Source organism: Corvus hawaiiensis, chromosome 1 (assembly GCF_020740725.1).
Source record: "Corvus hawaiiensis isolate bCorHaw1 chromosome 1, bCorHaw1.pri.cur, whole genome shotgun sequence".
Classification (NCBI taxonomy): Eukaryota; Metazoa; Chordata; class Aves; order Passeriformes; family Corvidae; genus Corvus; species Corvus hawaiiensis.
This window is the reverse complement of record NC_063213.1, coordinates 63,634,004-63,661,090: the sequence shown is the minus strand read 5'-3', so window position 1 is coordinate 63,661,090 and position 27,087 is coordinate 63,634,004. Positions and strand designations below refer to the sequence as shown.

At 44.5% G+C, this 27,087-nt stretch overlaps 3 protein-coding genes across 4 annotated transcripts in view; 1 reads left to right on the top strand and 2 right to left on the bottom strand.

Annotated features, from left to right (window-relative positions):
- Positions 1 to 12,235, top strand: part of RANBP9 (RAN binding protein 9) — a 39,074-nt gene extending 26,839 nt beyond the window's left edge. The window contains exons 6-14 of the mRNA XM_048308282.1: positions 74 to 258; positions 1,053 to 1,165; positions 2,495 to 2,603; positions 4,005 to 4,195; positions 5,891 to 6,038; positions 7,751 to 7,872; positions 9,950 to 10,101; positions 10,781 to 10,892; positions 11,254 to 12,235. Of these exons, the coding sequence (XP_048164239.1) occupies positions 74 to 258; positions 1,053 to 1,165; positions 2,495 to 2,603; positions 4,005 to 4,195; positions 5,891 to 6,038; positions 7,751 to 7,872; positions 9,950 to 10,101; positions 10,781 to 10,892; positions 11,254 to 11,384 (1,263 nt within the window). The 3' untranslated portion in view covers positions 11,385 to 12,235. The remainder of the gene's footprint in view (positions 1 to 73; positions 259 to 1,052; positions 1,166 to 2,494; positions 2,604 to 4,004; positions 4,196 to 5,890; positions 6,039 to 7,750; positions 7,873 to 9,949; positions 10,102 to 10,780; positions 10,893 to 11,253) is intronic.
- Positions 12,236 to 12,617: 382 nt separating this feature from the next.
- On the bottom strand, positions 12,618 to 16,836 carry NOL7 (nucleolar protein 7). The gene is made up of 8 exons (XM_048308308.1): positions 16,618 to 16,836; positions 16,052 to 16,112; positions 15,906 to 15,961; positions 15,694 to 15,725; positions 14,655 to 14,769; positions 13,898 to 14,019; positions 13,740 to 13,817; positions 12,618 to 12,981 (listed from the first exon to the last, which is right to left on the bottom strand). Exons 1-8 carry the CDS (start codon positions 16,797 to 16,799, stop codon positions 12,908 to 12,910), a joined length of 720 nt encoding a protein of 239 aa, XP_048164265.1. The 5' UTR covers positions 16,800 to 16,836; the 3' UTR covers positions 12,618 to 12,907.
- Positions 16,837 to 16,949: 113 nt separating this feature from the next.
- On the bottom strand, positions 16,950 to 26,474 carry SIRT5 (sirtuin 5). 2 transcript variants are annotated; one of them, XM_048308295.1, is made up of 9 exons: positions 26,389 to 26,474; positions 25,717 to 25,855; positions 23,473 to 23,606; positions 21,777 to 22,002; positions 20,326 to 20,413; positions 19,884 to 19,937; positions 18,878 to 19,001; positions 17,515 to 17,630; positions 16,950 to 17,140 (listed from the first exon to the last, which is right to left on the bottom strand). In XM_048308295.1, the coding sequence occupies exons 2-9, from the start codon at positions 25,829 to 25,831 to the stop codon at positions 17,065 to 17,067; spliced, it is 933 nt and encodes a 310-aa protein (XP_048164252.1). In that variant the 5' UTR covers positions 25,832 to 25,855; positions 26,389 to 26,474; the 3' UTR covers positions 16,950 to 17,064. The 2 variants fall into 2 exon arrangements, with proteins under 2 accessions (XP_048164252.1, XP_048164245.1); XM_048308288.1 differs by lacking the exon at positions 26,389 to 26,474 and adding an exon at positions 26,098 to 26,258 and having other exon boundaries at positions 16,951 to 17,140.
- Between the last annotated feature and the right edge of the window lie 613 nt (positions 26,475 to 27,087).

Here is a 27,087-nt window from a genome sequence, read left to right as displayed (position 1 = left end):
GAGATTTAAAAATCCCCACAACAGTGGGGATTTTAGGATAAGTGTCAAAAACTAATTAAAATATTTTTTGCAGCCAAACTTGTACCCTACAGTAGGGCTTCAAACACCAGGAGAGGTTGTGGATGCTAATTTTGGACAACACCCATTTGTATTTGATATTGAAGACTATATGCGAGAGTGGAGAACCAAAATTCAAGCACAGATTGACAGATTTCCAATAGGAGATCGGGAAGGAGAGTGGCAAACAATGATTCAGAAGTAAGACTTGTAATATTAATTTTTTTAGAAGTTGTTAATTGCATGTTTTCAGAGATCTTTAAAACATTCTTTCTATTGTCTCACGCAAAAAGTGATAGATACTATTAAAAAATAGTACAAGTAATTTTGTTACCAGGTTTGATAACTGTGCAAATGGGAACATGAATGCATTTTGTGGCAGAGTTGTCTGTGTCATTAATAATTTGGACTTTATAATGATGAGTGTAAGACTTCTGTTCTGATTTGATATGGACTGGGGAGTTTTTAAGAAAGTTGCCGTGGTTGTAATGGGCAGTTTGAATACTCTGGGCTGTGGAAATTTCCCTTTGTGTTCTCAGCCTTCAACATGCCAGGTTAAGTTGTGTCCCATTAGTGTTTCTTGGAAAAATGGTGGTTGTGACTTTGCATTTTTTATTTTTTCAGTGAAAACAAAACTTTACTGTGCAGCAAATTCACTTCAGTGTGGGTAATGAGAAAAAAAACCCCAACTTAATTAGCAGTTGATACTTGAACTGACCCTGCCTTTGGGTGATGAATAATTGCTACTAAAATTCATCACAATAAAGTTACACGTTTATTATTTTTTTAATGGTTATTTTGTACAGTGTTTTAAAGAATATTCTGGTTCTTAGCTGAATTACTTTTGTCTGACTTGTACAGAAATCTCTGCATTTCAAGTACAATTTTTCAATTCAGTCACCTCTTTTTAGCAAAGGGTTTTTGCATTCAGGAGTTCTTGGTTTCTTACCTGTATTTAATGAGTATTTCTGAGTTTTGTTATTGTTTATTTTTAGAATGGTATCATCTTACTTAGTTCACCATGGATACTGTGCAACAGCAGAGGCATTCGCCAGATCCACAGACCAGACTGTGCTAGAAGAATTAGCTTCCATTAAGAACAGACAAAGTAAGGCCGGAAAGCACATTGCATCCCTTTTTTCCTCCCTTAAACAAATATTACATGAAGCCTTCTCTTGAGCAGCACTGTAGAATTTGCTTGCAGCACTACTCCATAGCACAGTTCTTTGCTGTCATCTAATGTTACACATGTATGAGCAGCTGGGTACAAAAAAATCTGTGTAGTAATACTTTGTAACTTGTTTGATGTAGCAGATGTGCTAAATTACCTGTTGTCTTTTCTCTTGAATGGAAAGTTGCGATATGTCTGAAACAAATGTGTGTAATGTCTCTGAGTGTTTGTGAGAGCTAATGGTCAGTCACAAACAGGAATATAAAACTTAGTCTTGACGAACATTTATATTTTTATCTGAACTGTGAAAAGGGATTGAGTTTAGAGAATGTTTTATAAGTTAAATGAAACTTGAGTTTTCCTGCTTACAGATGTGATGGGGAAGAGGACATGGAGAAGTAACAGCAGTTCAGTTCTAACTTGCCATGCATGCCAGTGCTGTTTGGCAGCCTGATTGAACAGTGCCTTCCCCTTCCATTTAAATCCCTGACCATAAGCATTTGTGTTACTGTATGACATACAACATGGAGAAACTGCTCTGGTTGTAAAACAACACATTTGTTGGGCTATTTTTCATTTGGATCAGTTTCTCTGCTGGTGGAGAGAGCTGGGAGGCTGTTTGCAGCTTGAGCCAAGTTACAGCCGCAGAAGCATCAATTAAAGCAGGGACAGTTGTGAAAGGTTTTACTCAACTGTAACCTGATTGGAAGTATGTGTGGTAGGTGAGAGAGACTAAATTTTTGTTTTTCTTAGTCAAAACTGAACCTGTAGGAGTGGGATGTAATTTGGATGCTCTTGAGTGACAGCAGTTTGGTATGTGCTTATTCATAAAGTTGTGAAAACGAGAAATAAATCACAGAAGAGTGTGTGCAATCTTATTCTAGCTCTAAATGCACAATCTGACTACAAAGCCGTTGGATGCTGGCAGTAAATAAAAATACTGAGTTCTCATTTAGATACATGTAGGTGGAGTGCAGTTCTTAAATTTTCCTGTTGAACATTTTAAGGAAGCATGATCTTTCTTTACACTAACTATTTTTAAGAGGAAAAAAAATCTTGTTGACTGATGGTTGCAGTGTCTTTTAATCGTTAATGTACGTGTATTAATCCATAAGCTGTCCGTTTACCTGATGTTGGTTTTGCTGAACAGAAATTCAGAAATTGGTTTTGGCAGGATGAATGGAGAACCCATTGAAACAACATAACAGCTGTATCCAAGTTTACTAGAAAAAAATCCTAATCTCTTATTTGTTTTTTGGTGAACAGGAATTCAGAAATTGGTTTTAGCAGGAAGAATGGGAGAAGCCATTGAAACAACACAACAGTTGTATCCAAGTTTACTAGAAAGAAATCCTAATCTCTTATTTGCATTAAAGTGAGTCTTCAAATTATACAGATGTGTGTTTATAGATGGCACAGTACCTTCTGAGACAAGACAGTTACTCATTTAAAGCTTTCACAAAAGTTTATACAAAGTTAAGCAGCGCTTTTTAGAAAATGTGTATATTTCACTTTTTTATGCTCTTCTTATTTGCTACATGTTTAACTAGGTTTTGTCATCAAGGTCCTGGTTTGCAGCATAATTCACATCTCCCTGTAGACTTGTTCTCTAGAACTAAGTTCTGTAGTTTTTTAAAATGAATTTTAATCCATTTGGGTGTCAAGTAAAACTTAAAATGGAAACTGATACAGTACCACATTCAAGAAGGTTAAGAATTCTGTTGGCATAAGTTAGTCTGTTCCTCCAAAGGGGTGACTGACTTTAAAGATCAGTTTAAATGACCTGTTTCATTCCATGCCACTTTACTAGAAACCTCTGGCTAAAACTGTGGAAATTCCATAATCCCAAAGAGTTCTCTTGGCTTCCCAGGCACACAATAGTCACCTTTATTCTGGAAATTTTACTTGCCAACTGCGCTGTTCTCCAGAATTTTGTATCACATTGCAGTGTTTGAATGTGGAAAAATGTGTTATCTCCTCTAAGAACAAAGCACTTTAATTTTATGTTCAGTTAAGTAACTTGGAATGTGTTTGAAGTCTGTCATGCTCAAGTGCTGAACAGAATTCACGTGATAGTACTCCAGACTTAGCACAGAATTCACAAAATGCGAACATTTTGATGAAAGACTTCACTCAATAGCGTCAATTGTATGTTATCTTTCTCTCAATCTGTCTTTCTAAATTTTGCCTGTTCTATTGAGGCTACTGAAGCCTAAAGCATAAAGCAGGAGTTCTGAGCTTCCTTAAAGTCCATAGTAAAACCTCCTTATCTAAAATGAAATTGACAAAGAGCAACAGCCTCTAAAGGGAAGGTTTGTATGGGAGTTTGCTTTTCAAGTTGTTTTCTAGTGCAGATGTTTAATGTTAAGAGTTACCCTTTAATGCTTAGTTTTGCAGACAGTCAAACTCTGTTCTCATTTACTTTGAGAGAAATGACAGACATGATAACATAACAACATATCTTTCTCAAGAAATAACCTTGCCCCTGCCAATAAAACAGAACAAGGAAATATGGTCTAAATCTCTAAACTTTGAGGACTTAGTGACAAAGGCTGTCCTCCAAGGATAATATTCCTGTTCTCTTCCCTCACAAATTTGTAATTGTGTATTTTTGGTGGAATGCTCCAGAGCTTATTGACGATTGGGTTACTGACATCCAGCATTTTGTTGAGTCAGACTTGCTCTGTATTTAACACTAAAATAAAATCATTGCTATCGTTGGTAATTTGAAATGTGTAAATGGTTTTATTAGCTTAACTTTTTGCCTTTTGTTTAGGGTGCGCCAGTTCATAGAGATGGTGAATGGGACAGACAGTGAAGTGCGGTGTTTGGGAGGCCACAGTCCAAAATCTCAAGATAGTTACCCTGTTAGCCCACGGTCATTCAGTAGTCCTAGCATGAGTCCCAGCCATGGAATGAATATTCACAATTTGGCAACAGGCAAAGGGAGCAGCACACACTTTACTGGTAAGTTCACGTGGAGGATCGACCACATAGGTTGGGCATACCACACCATGTGGATTTTTTTTGGTTGGTTTGTGGGGTGTGGGTTTTTTTTTTTTTTTTTTTTTTTTTTGGTTTTTTTTTTTTAAACTTAAGATTTTATGGTGGATGCTTTGTGTAACAGTATAATTTTAATGATTAAAATACGTGATTTCCAGTCACTGGGCAGACCAAAAGTTTCATCACATAATTTTTGCACGTGCTTTACTTCTTGCAAAATAGATTGCTACCAGTTTCTAAGAAGTGCTTCCCTCTGGGAGATGGAAGGTTGTGACATAAATTTCTGTTGTCCTTTTGATGATAATTTATGACTTGGGCAAGATGGTTTAAATCCATTAAGTAGTGTATATGATCCATTTCCTGTGGTGTCGATGGAGAAGTCAGAATACCTGTGGTTGAGCAGGAAACACCAGAAGCTGGGTGTATGGTTGGGTAAAAGACATCCTGCTGGCAGCCACATTTCAGTCTGCTCAGTTGAAACATTTCTTAGAGCATTTAGATAATGGGAAATCTTCCCTGGGAAGCCATGAATGTTCAGAGCTGCCCCAAGCTTATGGGAAGGTGCCTTCCAAAGCGCCCCTGCTGAGAGGAAGCTGAGCACGTTAAAATGGTAAAACTCTTAAGGTAGCAGAGACCATCAGCTTTCACTTCTGTTTAATTTCCAAATCCAAACTAGAGCTGATTGGGGGTGCTTCATTTATTTTTTTTTTCCTCTGGAATGGAGTGGAAAGCCAGTGTAGCCTGGCCATTGTAATTCCTGCTGCCCGTGGAAGGACAACAGCAGCTTCGCGTTTCTTTCTGCTGTGTCAAGAGAGTGCCATCACATGTGCCAGTGGAGAGCCACTCACATTTTCTGGTTGTTCTTCAGGTGGTTATTGGGATGTATTGTAGAAAGTACCTGTAACTCTTCTAATTTTGAAAATAGAGGCAGGTTGATGAATGTATTATTAGAATTGATGTTTGGGATTTTGTAAATGGCAGCAGCTGTTTTCTTTATAATAAGCCCTTCCTGTGACCTGTTTTATTTTAGAACATACTAGGGAGCTCTTGGTTTGATGGAACTGGCAATTACATGTTTGCGTCAAATAGTAGTTTTCCTATTATATTTTAGAAGGGTCAGAAGAGATTTTAGCTAGGCATTGTAATTTCACAATATGGTATAATTTTATTTAGCAAAGCACAGTATTAACAATTAAAATAATTACATGGTGAAGGAGGGAGGTTGTGTGTAAGTATAGCAACATGCAAAGTATTCAGCACTGAATTCTACTGCACATTTATCACAAGAATTCCATGATCAGGAATTAGTAATGTTTGCTTCCATTCATAATGATTACAGTGGCCTAGAAAAGATTTTGAATGCATCCATTCTAAAAAGCTCTTCTACATTGGTGCAGTTTTCTGTGTTACCAGTGTATTAGTACAGCTGGAAAAACCTTCTCGTGTCTGTGTTCATACCTGGTAAATAATGCTTAACTTCTGTACTCCAGAAGCCTTAAAGGTTCAAATACCTGAAACATGGAGGTAAAGTACTTGAGTTTGTGTGACAAATTCAGCATACTTGTTCCTGGTCAGTAAACACTATACTTACATCATTTTTCCTACAAACTTACCTGTAAGTACTGCTTCATGGCTACAATGGTTAAAACTTTCTTTCAGGGTTTGAAAGTAGTTGCAGTAATGGAGTAATATCAAATAAAGCGCATCAGTCTTACTGTCACAGTAAGCACACAACCACCAGCTTGAATGTACCAGAGCTCAACAACATAAATGTATCAAGATCACAGCAGGTTAACAGCTATTCCAGGTAAATAAACTTTAGATGCCTCTAAATTACATTAAGGCTTGTGTTGTCCACATGTTTGCATTGCAGGGAAGAGTTTTCAGCGGGATTTGATGTGGTTGATTTTTTTTCTCCAAAGGACATTGAAACACGGTGTAAGGGGCCAACAGCTTGTGATAACTCTGGTTGTTTTGACAGTTCAGGCACAATAGACCTTTTTCTCCTTTTGGGTTAAAGAAATGAAATGGACAAAAGTAAATTATGTTGCTTATAGCTATGGTCAGTTTTGAAGTTGCATAGTGAAGGTTAATTAGCTCTTTGGCACTTAGGATTTTAATTTGAGCCACTGACACTGATTTGAGTATGTTGCACGTAGGTAATGAAAAGTTTTCCAGATACTGTCCATTTGTGGCAGTATCTGCAAAGTAAACACAATTGAGATGCATGTGAAGTGTGCATTCTCTTTCACTGTATACACCAGGATTGTTTGCCTATGCCAGTCACTGTCACAAGTGCAAACACGTTCAATTCAGTGAATGAAAATAAATCTATTAATCAGGGTTAATATGGTTATTCATAACCAGTAAATATCAGATAGCTCTAGGTTGTGTGGATGCAGCAGAACCTAATTTGGTGTGAAATGCAACAGCACTGAGCTGCATTGTCCAAAATGGATTCCCAAAACTACCGCATAGGATGTGATGATGTGGTGGTGATGACCAAAACTATTTTAGTTGGATGGTGATAATTGGGGTAAAAAGGTAAGAGTAACAATTTACCTTTTAGCTTTTCAGAGTTTCTGTTTGCATCAGCAATTGCCTCTGCCAAAAGGCTGGCAGTGTCCAGGCAACTTGGAGATTTTTCACGGAGCAAGGCAGTTCCTTGGCTGTGCTGTTGTCCAGTCAGAGAGGCCTTTTGGTTTCCTTCCTCAAAGGAAGCTGAGTATTTTAGGTTGCTTAGAAGCAAGATATGAAACTTCTAAATTGAATCTGTTTGGTCTTGACAGAGGTTTAAGGTTGCTGTTCTCCATGACGGAATAGAACAAGCTGGGATGCAACTGTCAGCAAAGCTCAGTCCCCAAAGCTGTGCTGGCATTTTCTAAAAGCACTTCTGTGAGCTGCTGCAAGCAAAGGGTGGTGAGGAGTTGAATGCTCTGCATTTGCCACTGAGTGTCTCTTCAGTGTTCTGGTTTACTCAGCATTTGCTTTGGGGTTTTCTTTTTTTGCTTTTCCTCTGTCGTTCCACAGAGTAAATAGGAGAAGGCATTTTTTGAAATAATTAGGTACCTAAATATGGTATTTTCAAAGTAGGATGTATATTGATTTAACTATATTTTTAATGTATAAATATTAATTATATGTTTTTTTTAAAGTGAGAGTAGTATATTTTCTCAATGCATTTTCTTCAGCTCTGTGTACATACAGTTATATAAATAAGGTAAGAACTTTTTGGTGTGTATTTAGAAAGTGTTATATTCCTTACTCCTGAATAATGGGGGACATCTTTAGTTTTTCAGTATCTGAAAATACTATTTTACTGACTACTAATGTTGAGACAGCCTTAAAAATTTCCATGGTGCTCTGGTATCACCAGTTACTATCGAAAAAAAGTGTGGTCTAGCTCGGTAATATTTAACAGCACCTTTTCAGTAGCTGAGGAAGTACTGTGATGAAGTTGTAAAGATAACCGAAGTACTTAAATATGAGTAAAACATGTATTTATTACTTTCTTTTCAGCAATGATGTAGACATGGAAACAGATCACTACTCCAATGGGGTTGCTGAGACTTCATCCAATGGCTTCCTAAATGGTAGTTCTAAACATGATCACGAAATGGAAGAATGTGACACAGAAATGGGTCTGCAGTGATATTTCTTACATTTTTATTAAGTGATGGCAACAAGGTTATGTTTTTACTTGCAATGCTTCCCAACTTGAAAATTAGGGTTATTAGCTCAAATCTTAATTTTTTTGTTTGTTTTGTTATTACTAGATGTAAATTTTAAAACCACTGATTTAGGTAGTCCAATATCAGTGTGAGAACAGGGGAAATGGGTAACTCATGGCTACCGAAAATAGCATCAATATCTAAGGAAGTACCTTTGAGAAGAAACACCCTGTTGGGTAGCAGCCTGTGTTTGAGTTGGCAGATTGCCTCTTCCCATTCATGGTTCTCATGGCATCTTTGTGCTTCACAGTAAGCGTAGAAATTCTAAATCTCTTATATTGAAGAATGCAAAGTGCTAATACTTAATGCTTGAGAGCTGTATTTGGGAAATGTAAAAAATGAAAAATTAAGTTTTTTCCCATGTTTTCCACCAAAAACCCCACCAATTTATATAGTTGGGGGCTAAAAATTAACTTTGTTTTACTTAATTTGCTTTACACTCTGTCATGGCTGTTGATGTTGGTAACAAATGAGTATTTAAATCCCCTCTGCTTGCCCTTTGTGCAGCTGCAGAATTGCTATTCAAACAATTGATTTAAGCAGATGTCAGTTAATGTGTAGTTTAAATGAAATGTGAAACTGGAGACCTTCAGAATGCAGCAGTGCGTGCAGAGGTCTGTGAGCGCTTCCCAGTTCCGGGGCATGTGCTGCTGCTGCTGCTGATGCCACAGCTTTGCTGGGAAATACAGGTAACTGTTGAACAGCAAATGTCATTCTCTTAACAGCCCTGCAAGGAGGAATGCAAGTTGCTATTTTCCCTGCATTATGCTCTGAAACTGAGACCTTATTTCTGTGACAGAAAACCCAAAACTGGTCCTCGCTCTCTTGCAGCCTCTTCTGCAGAGACTTGCTATGACAGACATGCAGCAGCTGCACAGGGCACAGAGGTGTTTGTGGTTTTTTAATGTAGTTGTCTGCTGCCTTTGGAAAGGGATGTCCTAGATTAGGCTGAGCTAGGGACAAGTACCACTACCTGAAGACTTGTGGGTGCTTCATCTACACTGTTTACACCCCCCAGTTTCAGTCTGGTGGTTTCTCGCTTCTTGAAATACTTATATATTCTCCTTAGTACTGTGTATGTAAGGTTAAGTAGGCAGGTATTTTCCAGAGGTGATACACTTATATCTAAGGGGAAAAAAAGTGGCCAGTTAAAATTCCTTTTTTGAAATAGTGGTCAAAATACATCACTAAATAGCAGTGTTAAAGTCAGAAACAAGAGTGGATTTGTAATTGAACAGTCTATCAAAATGCTCATTTTAATACTTGATTCCATTGATGAAAAAAGACAAGAAATGGATAAATGCCTTTTTTTAATGTGGTGCTTTAGGTGTAAATTTTAAAAGGCAGAATTTTCAAAGAAGCCAAGTGTTTTATTATTCATAAGCTGCATCAATCTCTTTTAAAATCACTAGTATTGGGGAGTATTGTAGAAAATAGTGAAGAAATCAGTTGTAGTGTTCTGCTTGATTACGAAAGGAGCCTGAAATATCCAAATTATTAACATGTGTTCTACAAGAAATATGAACAGTCTAAATGATTGTCTTGTAGCAGAATCCATCATGGCTGTTCAGGAAGTTCAGCATTTTTTACCCTCTATTAGCAGTTCCCAATTCCACATATCCTTAGAAATGCAGTGCCCAAGCATTAAAAAAGAACTGTATGGACTTTCATTGTTGTTTTTTAAACTCCCTTAAAATTTTAGGGTAAAATCTGGTTTATCTTCTAGTTAGTTTAAAATTACCCCTTGCAAGATGAACAGCATGTGCTGACAGCCTTTGCCGTTAGTGAACTGGGTCTCTTAAATGTTTACAAGGAGCACTTCGGCAGTGCTCAGTTCAGGAGTACGTGGGGCCAAGGTCTCTGGCCTGACCTGCTCTGTCTCTGGGCAGGCAGCTGTGTTTGAGTGAAACCAGTGCAGAGTCCCTAGATCCATAGGCTGTTACCCTCGACTCTGTCAGTGGTGATGATGACGCTATCGTTTCTTTAGAAGTAGATTCAAGTCAGTTAAGACGCCAGCTATGTGGTGGCAGCCAAGCAGCCATTGAAAGGATGATCCATTTTGGAAGAGAATTGCAAGCAATGAGTGAGCAGCTAAGAAGAGAATGTGGCAAAAACACAGTGAACAAGAAAATGCTCAAGGTATGTTTAACCTTCTTGTAAAGGTGAATAACTGTGCTGCCCAGAAGGAATGCCCGACAGCATGCTGTGCTGGAATACTGTTCTGCTTTAACTTCTGCCATTTTTTGTGTGTCTCAGAGCAGTATTCTGGTCAGCTGTGGTGTAGCACTGTCTTCTTTCTTGTCTGTGTAGCACATGCACAAGGAAGATAATTTAGTGCTGTTACACAATTAAACACAGAAATTAATTTAGCACTTCCCTTTCTCTCATTTCTGACCACATAACTTGGCCTCTTGAATTGAAGTGCTGTTTTTGTCTCTAATGATAAATGAACCGCAAGGGGATTGGTAGAGATGCCCAAAATGTGCTGTCATTAGTATTCTGCATGTTAATTAGTTTGCCTTGATTTGAGACTGCTTTGGAAAAGAATTCCCTGGCCAAAGACTGCATGCAGTTTTCAGTCTGTTTTCTCTTACCCCATCACTTAGTAAAATAATGCTACCTTTTGCCTTGCTCTTGGGGAAAAAACACTAAATGGAACAAGTCCTGTCACAATTTCTGTTTCAAAATACTTTTTGTATCAATGGACACTGACAGTCGTCACCTTTGTGATTCTGAATCAAAATAGTTGAATAAAATGGTCCTTCTTTCCACTAGTAGCTTATAGCTGTGAGATATAATAAAAGCCATCTTCCCGCAGGATGCATTCAGTTTACTTGCATATTCCGATCCCTGGAGCAGCCCTGTTGGGAACCAGCTTGACCCGATACAAAGAGAACCAGTGTGCTCTGTACTGAATAGTGCAATACTAGGTAAGTGCGGCCTGCTGGCTGCCCAGGGTGCTCGGGGTGCCTCCCCCTTGTCTCACACAGGTGGCCCAGCTGCTCCTCTGTAAGGAAGGATAGCAGTGTAGGGTACGTTCTTCTGGGAAGAAAGGGATTGTTTTGGGGGGTACATAAAATAACAGGTACTTTTCTGCTGTTATATTCAGAACAAAAATGGGCCTGTTCAATAATGGTGCTGTGCACAGTCACTTTGTTGCTCCTGCTTTGTGTCTTGCTCTTAGAGCAAACTTCGCAAATGAATGATTTAAGTAGGCTTAAATGTCAAGTTTTCAGTGCATTATTGTGAAATGATTCAGGTTTTTTATCTGCCACTGTGATTCTTTTTCAGAGACTCACAATCTGCCAAAGCAACCCCCGCTTGCCCTAGCCATGGGACAGGCGTCACAGTGTCTAGGATTGATGGCCCGGTCAGGAATTGGATCCTGTGCGTTCGCCACAGTGGAAGACTACCTACACTAGCTATGCATTTTGAAGGTCTGAAAGGTGTTGTGGCATATTCAACATGGAAAGTAGACCAGCTCTGCTGACTGGAATTTGGAATTTTAATTATGTACTAAGGACAAGTCTGTCGCTTTATGTTGCTTCCTAGTTTACAGCATGATGCAAATGATTTCTAACTTAGTGTTAGGAGAAAATTTCCATCTTTAAACCTCTTAGACAACTAAGAGTTGAAAATATCACTGGTAACGTCAGACATCCAAATTGACAAGTACCAATCCTTTGAACGATTGTCCAAAACAAACCAAAAATCCTGCTACCTTGTGGTGGGACGGAAGAATAGAAAACATGGATGTATTAGCATGTGGGTGATGTAAACGTCAAGCAGGATGACTTGCCAACCTCCACCCCCATTGTTACATAGTTCAATCAGTGTAATTTGCAAAATGCAAATGGTTTGGATATATAGTGTTGATGGGAAGAAATGATATTTTTTAATGTGTACTGTAAAACTTGAATTACTCAGGAGCTGAGTGAATATGTTTGTTGCTACTTACAATCCCAACCTGTTGATCTTAGTAGTTTTTTGTTTTAACATGGTCTTTTCAACTTTGTTTCCTTGTTTAACTACAGACAGCTTCTGTTGTGTAGGCTCACCAGTTTAACTGTTGTATTATAACAGTATTACATGTCAACACAGTGTGGTTATGACCTATTTATATAAAAACCAAATATTTAGTCAATTTACAGTCTTAATTTAATCTTTGTACACCTTGCATTTTTAAAAGTGCTTAAATAGTACTATATTGCAATAAAATGTAGTGATATCATAATTAACCAGCCATTAAAAACTTACATCTACATCCACAGTAGCATGGACTTGGATGCTACATTTTCTTGTTCTAGAGTTCCATCCTAGCAGCAGCCCTTGCGGCGAGCAGAGTGGCTCATCCCTCAAGTTGGGGTTGCCACTTGCCTGCAGGAACTGGGCTGGTGGAAGTGAAAGGTTTGCCATGTTCTTGCCACACAGTGAGTCTAGCTAACAGTGCAGGAAGCTTACTCAGGACTCCCTGCAGATGGGGAAAAAGCCCTACTGCTTGACAAGTAATCATAAGGCTGGAGCAAAAGTGTCCTGCTGTGGGAGCCGATTTAATGATTCTGCTGTTAGGGCACAGCCTTTCCTTAGAGATGCAAGTCACTGAAGCAGCAGGAAGAATTGCCTGCTGTAAGGAATGCAGCATCCACAACAGTAGGTAAAACATTGCTCATCTTTATTCTCTGCATGGGCATTGCCTCATGGAGGCAGCTCAGCAAGCCTGGTCCTAGCACCAGCTGTTCTACCACACTGGCCTGGCTGCTCTGTAGCTCCCCCAAGAACTTCACGGAGGGGAGAGAACAGGGAAGTCTGATCAGGTACAGCTTGGTACCTTCTGATGGCTGGAGCTCAAAGCAAAGTGACAGTGAAGGGGAGAAAAGGCACCTCCGTTGTGTAGAGATCAACTGTCAGTAAAAGTCCTTGGCAGCATCTTCTGAAAAAGCTGTCTTCAGACTCCATTTTTAATCTGTGTTGCCAGCCAACGTTTCTTAAACCTTGCTGCTTTTTCCTTTTTATCTTGCCCTTAAGAAAAAAAAAATAGCTGTTAAGTTACCATTTTTCTTAGCCCATGTGCTGGAGAAGCAGCTTGACTGCTGCAGCATTTTGGAACAGAACCACCACCTCAAACACTGATAAACTTCCTAAGGTATTCTGTATGCCCCAGGTCCGTTCCACTGGCCAGGAGTACCAGCTTGCACCAGGCCCCTTCAGGTGGGGGGCACAGTGGTGCTTTCAGTGATGGAGCACAGATGGAAAGCAGCCCTGCTTGCTAAGGATCAGTAACTTTTGCCTCTGGTCTTCAGGAGTCTCACAGACTGTTGCAGGTGTGAGACTGTCCCCATCCATTATGGAAATCAGGAGAAATGGGTGCTGTTTCCCTGTGCTCACATAGATGTTGTGGGATCTCAGTATCCCTGCTTTTAAGTGTGAGATGCATCTGAAATGCCTTCCAACAGCTCAGAGACTGGAGGCTGAAACAACAGCTACTGAAGTATTTATTTCACTGAGCAGCCCCAGCTCTAGGACAATAGCTGTTTCTTAACATACCAAAAACAAAGTCATTTTTTTTTCAGCTTGTGTCTCATACACTGTCTCTGGGGGTGTGCTCATGACACCACTGAGGTTGCAGTTCCCTGCTGCCCTTCCCTTACCTGTCTACGTGCTTGGAGTTAAGAGGATCATGAGCCACGATGCTCTAGCATGGAAACCATGCTTTTATTCAAGGGTACTTTTAACCACATACCCATAAAATAGTACCTACTCCGACTTTCTATACTCACCCCAAGACTTGTCCACAAACTGAACTGCGGCTTTTTTCACTGGATCTTTCTTGTTTGCAAGGGAAAAAAATTCATTTGCTGAAATGGAGACAAGTGTTAATCTTGGAGTTTAAGCCAGACAAGACTCAATACAGACCCAGCCACGAAGAAGTGCTTACCCTGTACACGGTTGGTGTGTGGCCCATAGAGCTGAGCATTTAGAAAGTCTCTGGCAAGCTGCTGGTGGAGGCCTGTTGCACTGTGGTCTTTTAAGCACACAGCCATGTAGTTTCCTTTTGTCCTAGTCAAAGAGAGATTTACATCCCTGTAGTGTGGTTACAGAACCCAGAACAACACACACTGCTGTCAAGCTTTGCTGCTTGAGCACAGCAGCACCCAGTGCTGGTTTCCAATACTCAGATGAGCTCTGTGGCAGTATTAAAAAAATAAAAAACTGGATCAATACTCTCAAGCTGTTGTCATATGCCTTTGTGTGCCCCAAGTAGTTTCCTGGGAGTCTGGAGCTCATCCTACCAGAAGCTAGGGCAATTCCTCTCTAGGGCCATCAGAGACAAAGCAATAAAGAGGAGAGAGAAAAATAGATTTAAATGCAGGAATTCAGGGCTCAACCACCCCACCTGTACCAGCACACAACACAATGTGTACTGCTGTGCTTACGACTGCCCAGTTATCTCATAGCAGTTATACATACAGCATATATAAAAATTATTTCTGTTATGTATTTTATATATATATGCACACATATGTAAGTATGCTAAACCAGAAGACATTAAAGGTGCTTTTAGCACATAAATACGCTTTCAATCAGAGGAAGGACAGGCGGAACATGAAGTGCAGAAGAGGGTACAGCCATGCAGTGACAGAACAGCTGCTGTAATGCCCCTTCCCACACAAGGCAAAATCATCTCCTCCTACCTGGCACCCTTGTTCCTCTTGCCTTTCTTCTCCTGCACTTCAGCTTGGCCTTGCCCTTGGGCCTGGCCTTGTGCCAGCTGTGCAGCCCCATCTTCAAGTTCTTCACCTAGAGTAACTTGTAAACAGAATTTCCCAAACATTACAAATCAAAACCAGTCAGTGAAACAGGAACAGGACTTAAGCAGCATTCTTCAGAAGCACTGACTAGGAAGAACAGCTGTAAGAGGGAGGGGAAGAAAAACGCTCAGAGGAGCAATCCAAAATATTGCTACCCAGGTTTTCTCTTCCTTGGCATCAACAAAATGGGATTGATCATGCGACAAAAATTCAATGCAACACAACAGCTATGGGTAACCCATAGAGGGAAATCCAGCTCTGGCTTTAGTCTTGCTTCATTCTCAGCTCATCTTTTTGTTAAGCCAATACAATAGATCTTTTTTAAATAAAAGCAAGAAAAAGTAGCAGTTACACCATCCAGCAGCATGTGAGGTTTGGATGAGAGAACTGTTTAAATAAAAGATTTTTTTGTGAAGTACTTCAAAGTACAGATGAAGCAAGAACAGGAGTCATAAACACTCTAGACACTTGATTTTGTAATTCTGAGTTTGAAAATACTTAATATTTTACAGATGCTATTAAACTGTAGTTTGATATATAAAGTATTGAGGCAATTTAACAACTCTACCCAAGAATAGCATGTATAACTTAAACAAGGGCTAAATACTAATCCACCTTTGCTAATCCTTGCTTTTTCTGCTATAGCACCTGCCCGTGATTTCCTTGAACACTTGAGGCTATTTAACTGAAATCACCACACAGCAAATGACTTCTGTAAAAGGCGCAAGAATTAGATCAAATGTGACTTTAGATTTTTCCTCAGATATTTCTTATCCTTGGAAAAAGACAGTCTGGCCAGTCTGTTCATGTTTAAGACTTGGAAAAGGTCTCTTTACCAGAGCTCCCATTGCAGCTCTGGCACAGGAATGAACTCCTGAAATACCAGATGTGCACGTCGTTAGCAAAGCAAGCTGTAGCATACCTGGGTCATCTGCCGCAGCATGCTCTGCGGGCCTGGGGAGCAAAGAGAACGCAACGGGTTACTCTTCAATTCCCACTCCCTTCGTTTACTAGAGCCATGAAAGCCCCTGTTTCCAGCCCGGCCTCCCAGGCCAGGACCCGAAGGGTCCCCACGGGTGGTAGATGCGGAGACGGGATCCCAACACCCACTGCCGCCTCCGCTGGCCCCCTCACCGTGCGGACGCATCCTGCAGCTCCTGCAGCACCGCCTCGGGCAGCAGCCTGCGCTTCTGCGGAGGAGAGGGGAGTCAGGCGGGCACGGACGCCGCCGGCACACACGCCCCGTGCCCGCCCGCAGCCCGGCGCGGGTAGCGCGATACCTTCTGCTCCGCGAACAGCTCCTGGTGCCGCCGCCGCTTCTCCTTCTGCAGCTCCCGGTGCCTGCGGGGAGGCGGGAGCCACTGTCAGCATTCCATGGGGCGAGAGGGGGGATTAGGAGCGGGTAAAGGGGGTGAGCGAGGGCTTGGAAAAGCAAAGGACGTGGTGAGAGGGGGCCACGGTGGTGGGATAAGGGAGAAGGGATAGGAAGGGTGACTGGGATTTAGAGGAGTGAAGGGGGGGGGGGTAAAAGGGGTTAAGGGCGGGATAAGGGGGCAGAAGGGGCCTGGGAGGCGTAAGAAGCGTGGTGGGGTAAGAAGGGAGGTAAGGGAGGGGAAAAGGAAGTAACAAGGGGAAATAAGCAGGGATAAGGGCGGGAAGGGGAGGGTAAGAGGAGGCAAGAGGCGTGAACGGGGGTAAAAAGGCAGGTAAGACGAGGGTAAGAGGGGTGGAGGGGAGATTAGAGAGGTAAGCGAGGGGATAAGGGGGACAAGAGTGGGGCTAAGAGGAGGGAAGCGCTGGTGTGAGACCCGCGGCTCAGGAGCAGGAGGCCCCGGCGTGTCCGCACCTCCGGGCCGCCTCCCCCACGAGCTGCCGCTCGGCCTCGGCCGCCTCCCTCGCCACGCCGAAGGGCACCTCCTCCGGGGCCTCGTCCGCCTCGTCCTCCGAGGAGGGGGCCGGGCTGGGGAGCGCGGCGGGAGCCCCGCGCTTGCCCGCGGCCGCCGTCTTCGCCTTCTGTCGCCGCGCCATGGCCGCGGGCCCTGCGCCGCCCACCCGCCCCGGAACCGCTCCCGCCTTCCGCCGGGGAATGCCGAGCGCCGGGACACCCCCACCCTTGCGTGTCTCGCCCCGCCCCGCCCCGCGGGATGCGCGCACAGACACAGGACATCGGGGGTGGCCCCCGCCGCCGCCCCTTTATTGCCATGGGGACGAGTCCCGCCGCCGCCTCCGCCCCGCCCACCCCGCGCTGGGCCCCGCCGGGCCGCTCCCGGCGATCCGGAGGCGATCCCGCGGCTCAGGAGATGATCTCCGTCTCGTGTCGCGCCAGCGCCGGCGGCAGCGTGGTCCCGCAGGGGCCCGGGAAGTGGAACCTGGAAGGAAGCAGCAGGTTTAGGGCGCGGGCAGCCACCGGCGCATCCCGCTGCTCGCTGCTTTGTTACCTGGCGAGTCTGGCAGGGGGACGGGAGGGAGGGAGGGAAGAAAAGGAGGAGAGAGGGGTTTAGGCCTGGTGGGGCGCAGGGATAGACTTCAGCCTCACCCTTAAAACAGTCCGGTTTGTGTCTTCAGTGAAACTTAGTTCCACCATGGAAGAAGAATCATCTTTTCTTACTTACTAACAGAAACTTAGTATTTCTGAAGTGCTGGGGAGAAAACTAGACCGTATTGGTCTAACCGCAGCGTTTCAGCAGTTGGACGCAAAAGGCAGGATGGAGGGCACTGACGGCTGGTTCCTGAGCAGCGTTACCTGAACCTGTTCGTGGCAGGAGTGGGCTCCATGTTGAACTCCGCGACTGGGACTCCTCTGGCAGAGACCTGCGGGGCAAACATGGCCGCGGGATACACCACGGACGAGGTCCCGACCTGCAGCCAATGGGACAAAAGTCGCAAGTGTAGCAGGACAGCGCCTAAACAGAGCAAACCAACCCAGCCCCAAGGTGAGGGTCCTTCTCACAAGAGAGAAATGCAGGTGCACTAAAGCCTGGGAGATCCCCAGAGAAACGAAACCAAATCAGTAGCTATTTAACATAGCGTAGCAATCAGGAATTGTTTTGCTGATGCAGCCCAAAAAAAACCAGTTTGTAACTGTAGATGAAAAAAAATCCCAGAAACAAAAGGGCACACTTTGTCTTCAGGAAAAACAAAAACCCAGTGAAACGTTCCTTCTATTACTTGAGATCATTCTATAAAGGGAACGCAATATTCTGAGCAAGTGTTTTGGTTAGGGATCTGGAACCTACATGGCATGTAAACCACCTCTCAAAAAAGCAGTATATAACTTTTTTTTAAACTTAAGTATCAAAATAATTGTATTTTTCACTGTTTGAGAAATTAGAACCATAGAATGGTTTGGGTTGCAAGGGACTTTAAAGATCGTCTCCTTCCAACCCCTCTGCCACAAGCAGGAACACTTCCCACTAGACCAAGTTGCTCAGAGCCCCGTCCAACCTGGCCTTAGACACTGCAAGGGATGGGGCATCCACAGCTTCTCTGGGCAACCTGTTCCAGTGCCTCACCACCCTTACGGTAAAGAACTTTTTCCTATATGTAATCTAAACTCAGTCTCTTTCAGTTTAAAGCCATCACCCCTTGTTCCTGATGAAGAGTCCCTCTGGCTTCCTTGCAGGCCTCGTTAGGTACTGGAAGGCTGCTCTAAGGTCTCCCAACAGCCTTCCCTTCTCCAGGGTGAACAGCCCCAACTCTCTCAGGCTCTCTTCATAGGGGAGGTGCTCCAGTCCTCTTACCAACTTCATGACCCTCCTCTGGACTTGCTCCAACAGTTCCATGACATTCTTATGTTGGGGGCACCAGAACTGTACACAGTATTCCGGTGGGATCTTGCAGGAGCAGAGTAGAGGGGGAGTGAAATTCAACAACTAAACAACATTGTCCAATCCCTAACACCTGTGCACCTGTTAACTTCTGAGCAGTCTGTGTACATTTTCAAACTGCAAGGTCTTTTAATGTTTTACACTGGATGCCAGAGAGTCCCTCTGGGCTTTTAGGTCCCCCAGGGAAGCACAGATGCATCTGCGTTACCCAGGAGGTGCCACCTCCTTAGCGTGGCCTCCCTGCCGGCTGAGAGGACAGGTAAGGAAAGCGCCACTCACTACCAAGCAGAGGTCACAAATATCCAGCTCCTTCTCCACTGCTGTGAGCACGCCGGGATCCAGGGCCTCACCAAACCACACGACGTGGGGACGCAGGAGCCCGTTGCAGCCGTCCTCCTCACACCTGTTCAAACACCACAAAGGGACAGCGTCACGCTGCTGACAGAGGCGCTTCATGCGGCAGAATGGCAACACAGGTTTCATTCCCGCTTGGGCATGGCTTACCTGCCCTCACTCTTTCTCCCTTCTCCTTCATAGCCCTCCCCACACCTTCCTCTACCACATGCTGGACAGAAGGCAGCTCATTCCATGCTACACATGTGCTGGAAGTACACATGTGCCGCCTGGCCACATGGAAGGGGTTGCTGAACAGTTGTTCAGCACAGATACTTAACTGTGTCTTCCCCTTACTGAGCTCCTGAAATGCATGAAAATTAAAACCTCGGCCTCCATCAGCTTTAACAAAGTGGCTAATAGGGTTTTAAGGATGAAATGAACCAAAAGACAGAAGCATCGTGTTAGCCTCTTTCCCTTAGGAGCCAGATGAAAAATGTGGTGGTTTTTTGCATCTGCAGCTAGCTAAGGCAAAGCTTCGGGCAGGGTAAAAAAGCACCGTGCACTTTCAGTGCCTGACGGACCCCAGCACAGTATCCCAGAATAACATTGAGTGGCACCTGCAAAGTAACAAAACATTTACTGCTGCAGCACTCACTTTCTTGCTGCAATTCTCCTACTACTTCACTTACTACAAACCCCACAAATTTAGGCACGTTTCATCTTAGTGCTGAAGTACACAAATGTGCAATGCCTTTAGCACCATGGTAACTTCTCCTACACACTCCTTGTCTGATGTCCCTGTAACTTCAGACTCAGTTTTCCGCGGCAAAGTCTCACATATTTCTCTCCTGTGGAATGTCCTTCCAAAATGACATGAACAGTAACATGAAGCTCCGAGATGCACAAAGCATGAAGAGGTAACAGTCCAAACAAAGTCGTTCATACGTACTGAGGAAGGTCTTCAACTGGAATTGCAGCATCTTCTGTGTCAGGATCTGGAGCTCTGAAGTTACAAAATGGAAATACATATCCAGCTCTACAAAATGCACTTTATATATTAATAAAAACTTAGCATTCTCTAAAAATGTTAGTATTCTCTAACACACACCCTCCAATCAAGGAATCTGCAACTTGAGCCAACTTCAACACCTACTACAATCCTGAAATACCACACACAAGGCAGGCAGGAATTTGTCCAGAATTATCCTGGAGCTGAGCGACAGTAGTAAGCTGTCCAAGACTGTCAAAGGCACAACAATTATTTATGCAACTATCTAAAGCTCTGGTGAAATGCAAAGGGAAAAAAATCCCTAAAAATCTGTTTGCATATACCTGGTTCATCCCCCTGCCCACTTCCTTTTTTTAGTGGTGAAAGAAAGAGGATGGATTACCCCTTCCCAGCCAACGCGGGGCAGATCGGGCTCTTGTAATTGGCAGCTACATTTCCACAGCTGGTGCACCGAGTTTTAAATAAACTACCTGGAACACACAAAGAGGAAACATTGGGGATGAGGCGATGGCTCTGAGGTGTGGCTGTGCAGGCAAGTGGTTGTGTTTATCCTGGGCAGCCTTCATTTCCAGACCTTGAAGGCTGCACTTTGTGGGTAACTCACTACAGGAACGTAACAGCAAAGACAGTCCCACAGTGTCACCTTGTTCTGCCTAAGGACATGAGTAATACACAGTCCTGTAATATACCTTGGAGGAAAATCATAAAGTATCACTGAGGGAGATGATTTCTGTTTATTGCTTTTCCTCTTACAAAAAAATTAAATATGCTGGTTAACACCATTTTGTATCATGCAAAACTCCCCACTCCCAAGAGTTCTGTAGCATTACTAACATGCTGTCAAGATGTGCAATATTACCAACAGTATAAAATTGTGTCCGTTTTGCACAGAATACAGATAACCAAAATTAAACTGTTGCCAAGACTTCATCATTGGGTCCACAACTGCAAAACAGCTTGTGCAGGTTTCCTGTGTCCAAATCACAAAAGTAGCAGTGGGAAATGCCATTTAAACCTTTAGTGATACTTGAGTTAAAAAGCATCACAGTGCTTGAGGGTCTTTGTCCTGGGAGACTTCCACCCTGCGGCAGGGCCTGAGGAGTGGAGAAATGTGTGGGGCACCTCCGAGGATGGAGAAAAGTTTCCCCACCCTCTTTCTCTCCACACCAGTACATTTCCTCAGATCCAAAAGCCCCGCTGACCCCCAGGTGCCTTGTTCTCCTCTGGCACTTTGTGGGAGTGAGGAATGCCTCTGACTACAGGGAAGAGAGGGGGAGGGCCACTGGGTGCAGGAAAGAAAGGTAAGGGAATTTCAATTGTTTCCAGTCCCTTTGTCCTCCTGTAGCCAAGGACTGCAGAGGTGGGGACAGGACAGAATGGGGCAGAGGGAAGCACCAGGGGTCAGGCCAGGCTTGCCAATACACCCTTTATTGGTGGCAGTCTGACACCACCACTACCACAATGAAGTCCTTAGGGTTTCTTTTCCCCTTTTCTATGTGAAATCAGCCAGGTGTCACAGCCACGTGAATTCGAGTGGATCTGCAGAAAACTGTGCAAGTGAGAAGGGAGAACCAGTTCCTGTGTACTGTCAGAATCCATTAAAAACAGGAAGATGAGATTCTGTGATTCTAAAGATGAAGAATAAAGAGAGGCTACAAAGTACCTGAAACAACTTCTGAAAGAGAACAGGGTGTTACTGTAAATAACTTTATGCAAGTTATTATAATTTTAAAGACAAAGTTCTTTTCTCTCTGTACTTATCCTGCTTTCCCTTCTTCCCACTCCCCACCCCGGGTTTCCTGGCCTGTGGCAGAGAGGTGAGCCAGCTCTTACCGTGAATTTCTAAGAGATGCTTGGTGCCTGCCTTCCTGTGCAGCTCATCGATGTTCTGCGTGATGACCACCACGCTCCTTCCTTGCTTGCTCAGACGCTTCTCGCACTCGGCAATGGCGATGTGTGCGGGATTGGGATGTTTACTCAGCATCACTTCCCGCCGGTAGTGGTAGAATTCCCACACACGGGAAGGGTTTCGTGCAAAAGCCCCCGGAGTAGCCAGCTCCTGCAAAACACGTAACAGGTCATCCTACAACAAAAGAAGAATCCCCTCCCCAGATGAAGCCTGCTGGATCTCTGCCATGTACACTGCTGCCAGCATCACAAAGTTATCGAAAGCAGATTATTTATAACCAGATGCAGTTAATAAGAATATTGCTCCACAGCCCTTACAGGGGTGACAAGTCAAAATGTCAGATCAAAAGAGGAAATAACTTACAGCAATAGTATGGTGCGTGGCTTTACTCTACACTCCAACCATATTCTGTGCTGCCCTGCCAAACTATTAGGAACTTAGCACAAAGCAAGATGAGATATTCCAATACACACAATTTTCTGGCACCCATAACTCTGTTTTCCACAGCAGCCATAAAACTCAGCATCAAGTGAATGTATTTCCTTCGCTAGCAATTTCTGTTCTGCCTTAAGTGTAACACAAGCCAAATTACACCCACTGTCAAAACCGAAGTCTAATGTCTTGCCTTTGGTGTGCAGGTAAAATTGAAGCCGCTTTTCACAGTAACTCTGATTTTGCCTTATCTGTCTCAAAAACAAGGAGCGGCTCAGTTCCAGTGCCTCAATGCACAATTCTGCTGACACAGAAACACTGAATACAAGTTTCTGATGCAGCAGGACCAGGCATTTATACACACACGTTTTATTTGAATTGATGGTCACTGAAAGAAAAAAACCTCATCTTTAGATCCAAACCAGCTTAAAAAACTCATCTCTCTGACCCTTTTTTAACTTCATCAAATCTTTCAGGAATGCTGTAATTAGAAACCACAAAGCAAGCAGGTGTGATTGCAGAATTTGGGGTAGCAGGTACTGACACCATAACAGCTGCTTGGAAGACCTGCAGCCCCAGGAAGAATGAGACTCACAAGGCCCCTGTACAGCTCACACTGTTTGTGATTTCAGCTGCACTCCCCGTGTCTGCTCCCACCTCCTCTCCCACCCCAGTGGCTCTCAGTGCTCACAAGATCATTCCAGCAAGAGAGACAGAGCTTGTGGGAGAGTTAAAGAACCTGCCTCCAAATAAAACAAGTCCTAAAGCCTTTTTACAGGGTGTTATGAGACACCAAGATTAAAAGAAAACAACCAGCCTCTATCATCAATTCTTCCTTCGTTATTTTGAAAAAAGGCTCTTCAGAGTTTAAAACAGGAAAGGCCCCACAAGGTAGGAAAACAGTGACGGTGTCAAAAGATGAGCAAACAGCTGAACTGCAGGAAAACAAGGATGGTAGAAAGACCCAGAGCTGCCTGCAAGAATGCTGTTTTTCCCAAGCAACTGATAAACTGAAGGACAGAAGCAGATCCCCAAGTGGATGAGGAAGAGCTGCAGAGGCAGCGGTGGAGAGAGCTTTGTCCCTGCTGCACTGCCATGGGAGAACTTCCACCCTCTTCCCCCAGCTGTTCCTGACCCTCCACACTCACCTAAGTGATGGACAGAGAGGCACAGGCCACCAGTACCTACCTGGGCTTGCCACTTTCTCCAGAAGCCTCCAGCCCCTCTGAAGGTGGGGACGCCGCTCTCAGCACTGACCCCAGCTCCGGTGATGATGGCGATGTGCTTGGCTTTGGCAAACACCTCTCGGAAATCAGCCATGTCTGTGCCAGGGCAGGAGAACAAGGAGCTGTTCAGGCACTCACACTGTGACCTAAGAGGCCACGTACACATCCAGAAACGGCTTCTACACACAACTCCCATGACTTTAATTTCAGAACACCAACTGGTTCCTGAGCTTCTCTACGTTGGAATTTAAAGGGCAATTCTTGGAGATCCTCAAAATATGTGTATGAGCAAGCTCAGTAGGGTAACCTGTGCTCAACATGATTATAGTCAATATTTGAAAGGCAGAGCATTTAACTAAAACCCCACACTAGATACTACCCCGATAACAACTGTTGGCACCACCGCCCAGGAACAGGTTGCTTCCTAATTGTGAGGTAAGATCCTGAGATGAAAAAATATATGTTTGTTTTGTTGTTGTTTTTGGGGTTTTTTTCCACAAAGTATCACCTTCAAAATTAGGGTAATTTGGGAAAACGTATTTTCTTTTGAGGCATTTTGCCCGTTTTCTAGTTTTGCAACTGTATTTTATATTTTTTAATGTGTTATTCCCTCCATTTTTTGCTGCATGGTAAAGTAGTTTGGGAAAAAGATGGGAAATTTCCTTTGCCTTTTTATGTGAGTCAAAACAAGATTAAAAAGGAACAGGTTAGCTGCAGAGAGACAAAAAAACATCTCTTGCGGTTTACCTCAGATAGGAATTTTAAAGTAACACAGGTTAGAATCACAAAATGGCTGAGGTGAGAAGGGACCTCTGGAGATTGCCTTGTTCAAACCTCCCCCCCCCCCCCCCCATTTAGGAGGGTCATCCAGAACAGACTGCCCTGGACAATGTCCTGTGGGGTGGGTTTTGATGTCTCCATGGATAGAGGCTCCATAAGCTTCCTGCACAACTCAATCCATTGTCTGACCACCCTCACAGCAGACAAACACCAGGGGGTGGTTTTATGCATTGAGAAGATGCCCTGGAGTCTTCATTGCTACAAGGGCTCATCGCTGGCCTAAGGTAAACCTGGTGCCCAGCAGATCCCCAGGGACATTCCTGCCCAGCGGATGGATCCCCAGCTGCTCACCCCAGCCTGTCCTAGGGCCTGGGGCTATTTCTCCCCTGGGGCAGGACCCTCTGGAGTATCAACCACTCCTCCCGGCTTTGTATTATCTGGAAACTTGCCAAGGATAGGCTCTGGTGCATCATCCAGATCATTAATGAAGGTGTTAAACAATACTGGCCTCAGTACAGACTCCTACAGTACCCCATTAGTGAGCAGCTTCCAGCTGAACTTTGAGCTGCTCACCACAACCCTAATCCTCACAATTTACTAGGTGGTCTTTAAAATAAAAAGCAAAACAACCCCCCCCCCCCCACACACAAATAAAGCCCACCCAAAGGAAGGTAAATTCCTGTAAGGAGAGACAGTCACTGGAGAAGTCCCAAGGCACCTAGCACAGAGCCACAGGACTGGGCAGAGAACGCTGCTATTCTGATACCCCACCTGCTGTTGCAAACCAAACCTCACAAGCCCTGAATGTGTAAAGCTCAGGCCCAAAGCCCTCCCAGCCTGGTCTCTGGCAGCAGCCAAACACTGATGCTCAAGGCAGCAGAAAAAGCAAATTTGCCTCGGCTACCCGACTATTGGGGGGTTGGTGTTGTACCCGTGTGCAGTTTTCAAGACACACTCTCAAATCAAAAAACAAAACCAAAATACCCCCCCAAACAAGCAGAAAGAGGACAGCTACAACTGCTAGTCTGAACAGGGCTCCTGGGGTTACCCAGCTCCTGAGCTGTTACGAGTGCTGGAGGCCCATTCTTGTACAAAGAAACAAGGAATTAGTTTTATTACTCATTAGGATTATGAAAGGGAAATGCAATTAACAATTGCATACTTCTGTGCATAAATTATAAACATTAGAAACACGTTTCTGTTGGAGCCATGCTGACTGCAACTATGCAAGTGTTTTTGGAACTATACAGAACACAGACATGGAAAGGTAATTTTACTAGCCGGGGGACAAAAAAGGGAACTCCACAGTGTTTTAAATGTTTTGACTTAAGCCATGGATTTCATCTAGCACACGAAACCTTCTAGCACTTAAAATCCACCTTAAAAACCTGTCCGGGGTGCTAAAGCAAACAAGTACACGTCTTACTTGAACTAGGACGAGCCATTTCCAAGCAAAACTTCTGTTTCTTTGAAGACGAGGCCTTAAGTCCACAATGCGCTTGGGAAACCAACCTTCTAGCGGTAACTTGAAAGAGACACATCAGGATCCCTCGGAAGTGTTTCACCTGGGGAGAAATAAACCAAACATCAGCGGCCCAGCGAGGGTGCGTATTTCTGCCAGCTTCCTGTGAGGGGCTCTCCTCAGAGAACCAGGTGCAGGGGTTCGCCACGGCTTCCTGCACCTGCAGAACAGGGAATCACCCCCACCCCGAGACCCTCGGCCCGGCATCACCGCTTTTGTTCAGAACCGGGGAGAATCAGCCCTGCTCCAAAGGCACCGAGCCATTTCGTCCGACACTCAACTTACGCGACGCTTCCGAATCGCGCTGCTAACCCGAGGCACCTCCCAGGACACGGCTGCCCGCCGGCATTTTAAGAAGAAGGGGCAAAACCAAGCGACTGAGCCACGGCCCGCAGCGAGCCTACGTGCGGGGGGACAGCGCGGGCGGGCGGAGCCCCGACGAGGGGGAGGTGGCGGAGGCGGTGGCCACCGCCTCCGCCACCTCCCCCTCGTCGGGGCTCCGCCCGCCCGCGCGGTTGCCTGGCCCTCACGCAAATCGCGGGGCCGCGAGTTCGCGGCCCGCCCGCCGCCACTCACCCCGTGCGGCCTCGCACGTCCCGCCCCGCGATGCCGGCAAGGGCCGGGCCTCGGCGCCGCCCCGCCCTCCCGCGGAGAAGGAGCCGCGGTGTTAAGGCGGGGTGGATGCGTGGATGAGCTGGAGTGATGCGCAAATAGGTCAGGAAAGCTGGATGGCTTTGCAGCGTCATCCCTCTCCGCGGTCCACCCTCAAGGCGTTCGCAGTTTACGCGTTCACGGATGAAAACTGCGCTGGTCTTGGACAGCACACGATTTCCACTTTTTTTTTTTTTTTTAACGAGAAAAGCTGCTTTTAGCATGTTTTGCTGCAGAAAGAAGGCAGCGCTTGCTTTCATCCAGCCACCTCCTCTGCACCCTTCCCCAACAACCCTAAATCGTTACGGTCCTTTTCAGTCAGAGATTTTGACACTTTTTTTTCTCCCTCCCTCTGGATTCTGTAAATTACCAGCTAGGCAGATGAAGAGGCCCCCAAAACATGTACCCGCAGAGGGGAAAGGCAAGTCCCACCGTGCTCTTTCCAGCCCACCAGCAGCCTGTCCAGCCCCGGGGGCAGCTCCCGTCTCCCGCTCCTGATGGCACAGGACGCGTTACCTGAGCGAGTTCACCTGAGGGCAGGAGAGGGAACACCCAGAGGCTGGCAGCCGACGCTTCTCTCATTACACTGCTCCATGGCACTTGTTATTGTTTACAGAGTAGCAG

What these genes read in the sequence shown, in the direction of transcription:
- NOL7 (XM_048308308.1), bottom strand. Translation starts at nt 16,799, where the DNA reads ATGGCGCGGCGACAGAAGGCGAAGACGGCGGCCGCGGGCAAGCGCGGG. An exon ending in AGCTGTTCGCGGAGCAGAAG is followed by an intron (nt 15,962 to 16,051) that starts GTATCGCGCTAC and finishes TCTCCTCCGCAG; the next exon opens with AAGCGCAGGCTGCTGCCCGA. An exon ending in AAGAGGAACAAGGGTGCCAG is followed by an intron (nt 14,020 to 14,654) that starts GTAGGAGGAGAT and finishes CTCTTTGACTAG; the next exon opens with GACAAAAGGAAACTACATGG.
- SIRT5 (XM_048308295.1), bottom strand. Translation starts at nt 25,831, where the DNA reads ATGTGTCTCTTTCAAGTTACCGCTAGAAGGTTGGTTTCCCAAGCGCAT. An exon ending in AATGGCTCGTCCTAGTTCAA is followed by an intron (nt 23,607 to 25,716) that starts GTAAGACGTGTA and finishes GCCCTGGCACAG; the next exon opens with ACATGGCTGATTTCCGAGAG. An exon ending in TTTGTGACCTCTGCTTGGTA is followed by an intron (nt 17,631 to 18,877) that starts GTGAGTGGCGCT and finishes CATTGGCTGCAG; the next exon opens with GTCGGGACCTCGTCCGTGGT.